Source organism: Galeopterus variegatus, unplaced genomic scaffold (assembly GCF_000696425.1).
Source record: "Galeopterus variegatus unplaced genomic scaffold, G_variegatus-3.0.2 Scaffold305, whole genome shotgun sequence".
NCBI lineage: Eukaryota > Metazoa > Chordata > Mammalia > Dermoptera > Cynocephalidae > Galeopterus > Galeopterus variegatus.
Window position 1 is genome coordinate 368611 of NW_007726416.1, and position 6912 is coordinate 375522.

At 42.4% G+C, this 6912-nt stretch overlaps 1 protein-coding gene and 1 pseudogene across 4 annotated transcripts in view; both read left to right on the top strand.

Annotated features, from left to right (window-relative positions):
- ANKRD6 (ankyrin repeat domain 6) overlaps window positions 1–6912 on the top strand; it is a 78456-nt gene that overhangs the window by 35695 nt on the left and 35849 nt on the right. For all 4 annotated transcript variants that reach the window (XM_008567214.1, XM_008567216.1, XM_008567217.1 and 1 more), the window contains exon 2: window positions 4016–4114. In XM_008567214.1, the coding sequence (XP_008565436.1) occupies window positions 4016–4114 (99 nt within the window). The remainder of the gene's footprint in view (window positions 1–4015; window positions 4115–6912) is intronic.
- Window positions 1652–2472, top strand: LOC103586084 (annotated as a pseudogene).

Genomic DNA, 6912 nt, shown 5'->3' on the forward strand with positions numbered 1-6912 from the left:
CTCATGAACTACCTCCCAAAGGCCTCAGCTCTGAATGCCATCACATTGGGGATTAGGGATTCAACATAGGAATTTGGGGGTACACAATTCAGTCCATAGCAGAACCACAGCAGCATTTCCTTCTCCTGCCTTCTGATTATTTGTGTTCACTTAGACAAACCTTTAGCCTCTGTGGGCCTCAACTTCCCCACTAGTAATATCTCATTACTGATAAGAATGTTCCCCAGGGTTCCCCTGACCCCAACACCCAGTGACTCCCTGGTCTGTGGCTCCTTTTCCAGCCTCTCTCCAGGCAACTTCTCCCCATCATGATCTATATTTGCTGGTTGCTCAATAAGTACTTGGTCCCACCACACTGTCACCTTCCTCACAGCACACCCCTTTCTCCTCACGCATGTGATGAACTCTCCTATCTTTCAAAACGCCTTAGAAAACTTTGTGACAGTCACTTATTAAATGTCAAGGGGTGAGGTCCTTGACAAGGGCATGCAATGACAGCCAGAGCCTGGGACCCGGCGCAGCAAGTTGCTGCATCTGGTCAGCTGTGGACATCTCACTTCAAGAGTCAAGGTCAAGTAGCACGTGGCTAAGCACAGTCATCAGCAAAGAACGGCCCCTCCTCCATTTCATCCCAGACATTGCCTTTTTATGAAGGCTTTTCATAGCCCACTTTCTTAGGAGTAACTTTGTTCTTAATTAAGAATTCTAATTTTAGAGTGAGCTCTGACCTCTTTCTTTCCAGTCATTCTAGTGCCTTGATTGCATTTCATGGGTAGAAATTGAGATCCCTTATGGTCTGCTGTCTCTGTCTTCCTCCATGGCTGGTTACCCATGGCCGACTGGTGCTTTAATGAAACCATAAACGAGTTTATTCTGCTAGAATATCAATAGAAGATCTCTGTGAAGTTTTACCAAGATCTAAGCAGGACGTAGGCCATGTGAGACCCTTTTTCTTCCAGGGGGTGTTTCAGCATGGGTGCTTAAATAACGTTTGAGTGTTTCTTCACGGTGAAACCTGGGAGGGAAAGCAAAAGGAACATAATGCCTCCTTCAGGATTTGGAGAATTAGAAGTTTGGCAAGGTCAGTTCTCAAGGCAGAAGTTGATTTGCCCTGAAAGTGTTACTTCTTCTGGGTGTCACTCTCAGTGTGGTACCTCAGGAGCCTGCACGCATAGGGCCATTGAAGGCAATCGCCTTCTCTGTGACCCAGCAACAAGGCTCAGAAGCCCACTCAGGTGCACGAGGAGAGGAACACACAAATGTGTCCTGCAAACTGCTGGAAACACCCCTGGGCCCATCTGTAGAAGAATAGGTAAATAATAAGTGAACTGGAACTACACGTGACAATATGAAAAAAAACCCTCAAAAATATAATGTCGGACAAAACAATTGCCAGATGACATTATACAGTTTAACACATAAAGTTTGGAACAAGTGAAACAATGTTTATACAAGAGGATTTCAAAAAGTTCGTGAAATGATTTGTACAATCTTTTGGTTCTCTATTTCCACGAACTTTTTGAAGTACCTTGTATGTTGTCTGGCTGCCAACATGTAGTAAAAATATAATGAAAAGCAGAGGAGGGCCAGCCAGTTAGCTCGGCCGGCTTGAGCACGGTGTTGGCAACGGGAGGGTCAAGGGTTCAGATACATGGATACTGGCCGGTTGCTGGGGGTGGGGGAGCGAAGGCACGGTGAGCGCAAAGTCGAGAGAGTGGCTACCTCTGGGGATGCAGGGGACATCTGGGAGGTGCTCACAAGCAACGCCAACAGTTTCCCTGAGGTTTTCTTAAAATGGTCGGTGGGTATGTACGTTTTTAAATATTACATTTCTGAGTGGCTGAAATACTTCGCAGTTTTAAAATTTGTTTTTATCAAGAGGGAGAGCTTTTCCTAGTCTGTTTGATAAGCAGTTCTAATTTCCAGGAGTTCCTAACTGCGTTTTCCTGGGGCTGATTAGCTTGACATTTGCTGTTCCTCCACCTCCTGCCCTGGTCACATTTTCACTGTGGCCATTTCATCATCTGTTAGTATGAGCAGCCATGAGAAAATAAGAGCAGACGTGAAACCCCTCATTCTGCTACTTGCTAGTTTGCTACTAATGAGTGGGGAGTAGAAATTATGCACTGATAGGAGCTGCTTGGATCATGAGGGATTTGTTGTTCTCGGAAGATTCTTCAAGCAGTCACTGTGTCGACCAACACAGATGTTTCTCTTTCTTCATCTGATGAAGATCAGGGATCCAAATTTATCTGAAAAGCTAAAGAAGCACCATTTGTCCCCATTGGAATGGTAGGCTTTGCAGCAGTTGCTGCATATGGATTATATAAATTGAAGAAAAGGGGAGATACTAAAGTGTCCATTCATCTGATCCACATGCATGTGGCAGCCCAAGGCTTTGTTGTGGGAGCAATGGCTCTTGGTATGGGTTATTCCATGTATCAGAAATTCTGGGCAAAACCTAAACCTTAGAAGAGGAGATGCAGTCTTGGTCTTGTTGGAGGAGCTTGCTTTAGTTAGACGTCTCATTATTTAGGCTACAGGTTTATGCTGGAAATAAATTATTTGAGCGGGCTCAGACAATAACATGGCATTTTGAATACTGGCTTGCTTCCTTGCAGGCTTGATTTGCCTAATGACCAAATTATTAGTGAATAATAATACTAATTAACTTAATAATAGTACCTAACTTGGTCATTAAAGAAAGTCAAGTTAGCACAAAAGAAACAGATCACTTAAGTGTACTTGATAGTGTTAAAATATCTACTTTCTTAAACCTTCTCAATGAAATTACAGTGGTTCCAAAGATGACAGCAGGCCAACCCTGAAGTACTCCCTGTTTGCTGCAGAATATCACATGCTTTGGATGTTATGTAGAAGTCCTTTTTACCCCAGTTAATTTAACCTTTTTCTGCTTGTCTTGTGGACTGGTTGAGTACTTCAGTTTTTAGGACTGGTTGACTCAAGCAACTCTTTGTTAAAAGTACATGGAATGTGGGCCGGCCCGGTGGCGCACTGCTACAGTTCACCGCTTGGGAGCGCGGCGGTGCTCCCTCCGAGGGTTTGGATCCCACATGCAGACTGGCCGCTCACTGGCTGAGCGAGGTGCGGGGGCAACACCAAGGGTTGCGATCCCGTTGCTGGTCCCAGTCTGGTACGGGCGCGACACTGAGGGTTGCGATCCGTTGCCAGTCACGAAAAAAGACAAAAAGGAAAAAAAAAAGAAAGTACATGGAATGTGACTTGTAAAGCCTCTCACAACTGAAAGTGTGTGTGTGTGAATGTTTAAACAAAATCTAGAAAGCTTACAACAGAGCTGCAGAGAAGTAGTATTTATTTCAGAATCACACTTGTAAACATGAGAATAACTTATAATTATGGTTCCAGTTTAACTCTTGTAATTGCAGAATTTTTTTTGCTGTTAATGTTATATTAGAATAATTTTTAAATGTTATCTTGTCATAGAAGTGTGTATTTTAAGTGCTAATGCAAAGGTAAATGAACACTTTTTAAATGTGTGTAGTATGTTTATTTTCTCTGTAAGAGTCATAAATGTTAAGCTAAACAAATTACCTATAATAGAAGTGATAAATGATTTATGAGCAAGCTGGTTGGTGAGACACTATACACAAACTTTGATATACTACAGAGTACTTTAATACACTTGTGAAATTCTCTTGTCTAACCTAAACTTACATTCCATGGTCATAACATGGTATATGTATTGTTATTAAAAGTAAGTGAATACATCAAAAAAAAAATTATTCACTGAATGAAATCTTCACATTTCAAGCATATTTGTTCATTGATTAATTACATTGCCAATAACCAGGTTAACTGAGACAAACTTGAATTCTGGGTAAATCCATAACAATCTCCTGCCAAACTGAAGGGGCGGGGGGAATGATCTTCCTAAACCCACTGCGTTAACCTTGCTCTAGACCCCCTTCCTCTCCTCGCCTGGGAGTGGTTTTGATGTCTTCTTCTGAAGTTAGTGTTTGCTTTGCATTAACAGCATGGCCGGACCCCCCTGCATCTTGCTGCCAATAAGGGTCATCTTTCTGTGGTCCAGATCTTGCTGAAGGCTGGCTGTGACCTCGATGTCCAGGACGATGTGAGTAGAAGCCATCATTCTTCCAGGGACTGGGTTTGCAGGGGAGCTGGTCTGCCTAGAACTGCACAGGACAAAGTATAAGCAGCTATGAGGTGGGAGCATAGTAGATGTTCTCCCAACTCTTTTTAGCTGAATCTTCATCCTCGTGGTGGCAAGAACTTCCTCAAAAAGACCTGTTCTGAGACCCATTCTCGACAGCAAGTTAGCGGATGGGAGCGGGGTGGGTGGTTCTTCCTTCGTGGTTCATTCTTATCTATTATCATTCAAGTGCCTGTGTCCTGGCTCAGTACAAAGGAACACAAGCACATGCACACACACCAGAGAGTGTGGCAAGGCCTGCTGGAAATGTGTGTCAATGAACAAGTTTACCATTGGAGAAAAGAAGGGGCCTAAAAACTTAATTTTTTCCTTTGCTCACCTTGCTTCCTCTTTGTCTATGTGTACAATTTAGTTGAAAAGGACTTATTCAAGGAAAAAAAGGGACATAGATCTCATAGAATGCAGGAAAAAAGAAGCCTCTAGAATGAGTTTATTCTGGTGCTGTGCTGTTATTTAGACATGGCTACCAACCAACTCAGCTCTGAGTCTGTTCATGCAAATTATCTAGAAAGGGGCTGGCCAGTTTTCTCAATGGTTAGAGCCTGGTGCTGCTAACACCAAGGTCCAGGGTTTGACCCCTGTACCAAACAGCCACCACAAAAAAAAAAAAAAAATTATCTAGAAAGGGACTCCAGTTGGCTCCTCTGGGGTCATGTGACCAATCCTGAGTCAATCAGCAGCTGCTGGGGTGGAGTCACATAGTACATAGGGTTGCACTATTGTGTCTTTGGAAAGAGAGGGCCTCTTAGAAGGGATCATGTAAATTGTACTCCAATGAGCTATTAGGGAAGACCCCATGATAACATGATTGGAAACTATTTTTCAGAAACTGTTTCAACTCTAATTCGTATGGCAGGACTCTAAGAAATAAGAACTTTTGTTAGGAACACAGAATATTAGAGATTTTGCACTTACACCAATCTTTTCAAGATTCACCTTTAATCACTGTGGTTAGAGAGTGTTATTCAAATTTCAGACCCTCAGGTGTGCTAGGATATGGTTTACCAAAGTGCTTCTAGTTTTCTTTGGGTCTGTTGTAATGTCCTAAAGCTTGGCAAACACACTTATCAGTGAAAAGGGCAGCATTTGCAAAGAAATAACTAAATATGACATTGTTTTATGCATGGGCAAAAGGAAGGCCATCTAGTGTCTTTCATAGATCTCTGGTTATGTTGGGAACCTGTTGGGTCTCCAAGGCTGTTATTTTCAAAAGATGCTGATTTAGCTTTAAACTGTTGATTTCTACCTTGGATCATGATGCTTTTTTATTTTCCAGTACTGTAGCCATCAGAACATTCCTAACTATATCATGTCCTTAGACGACAGCAGTGAAAATACAGGGAGAGAGAAGAGATTCCAACCACAGAAAAGGCGGAGCATTGCATTGCTGATGCAAACATGCTGGGAGGCATCTGATCTTCTCAGCATAATTAAAGCCCTTGCTTGCCACGGTGGCAAGTCCACAACACCAGGCGTGCTAAACCATTGCAACCCAACAGCCCTGCCTCAGGTCCTGAACTCTGAGGATCACTTGTTCCCATGCAGCAAAAGCCATGCTAATTTCCTAGGACTGCTGCTGTTTATATCAGGCAAGGTAGGAAGTAAAACAGGCAGGAGTTCTCACAAGGTAGCCAAGGTGAGACATGTTGGCAAAAGGAAAGGCTCTACTTTTAGACAGAAAGACCTTCCTTCATTTATTGGAATTATTCATTTTCTTGCATCTTTTCCTCACCCAAGACAAACAATGCATATATTACTTCTGTCAGATAAATTAAAACAAAACAAAGCAAAAACACAGCAACAATAAACAAAAAAACAGTTGGAATAGAGAAGGTGGAATTGACCTTCACTAATTCTGAAGTAAGGCATTCACAGTATATGATGAGTGTCTGTCTTCTGTGTATTTACCATGCCTGTTGGTGGTCAGCCTTGAAATATATGCACAAATTCAAGGAAGAAAACTCTTTATGTGTTTTTTAAAGAAACTGGGAGATTAATTATTGGGAAAAAGTCATTTCAGAAGCTACCTATCTTAGATGGTGGATAAACTAAACTAAAACTAAATTTTACACACAGCATTCTCCAATGTTAATGTTATGAAGAATTTACTCCTCACTTCATATTCTGCAGATACTGATCTTTATGGCATGATGGTAAGGACGGAGAATTAGTTGAAGAATGACCTCCAGTGGCCTGGAGTGGGATTATTATGAATTTCAACCTGTGGAAACCAGTTCTTTAGAATATGCAACTCCAGGAGCAAATTCTTCCTTGCTTCCTGCCAATCCTGTCAACTCTCATTGGAGCTCTAACGCCATTTCTGATTGGTCAATGAGCAATCACACAGCCCCCACATCAGAAGTAGTCGAGGACCCTGTGGCCACACTAAAAGGCATGAAGGAAGAAAAAAATAAGAAAAAACAGAGAAGAAAGGCTAGGAAGAACCCTAGAAGATCAGAGAGAGAAAAAGAGGTCAGCAACTTGCTTTGTGCACCTGCCCTGTCTTGAGCTTCCTCACAATATGTCTGCCTCACCACCTGGAGGTGATTCTTCCTGAAGAGGGGCATGTACCACTCTTGCATGACTGAGGTTTCTCCCATGAGCTTGGCTTTGGACTCTGCCAACACTATGCTCTCTTTTTCACCAATAGGAGAGAAAAAAAAGTATTTCAGAACAAAGGTTTAGACCTGAGAGTTCCC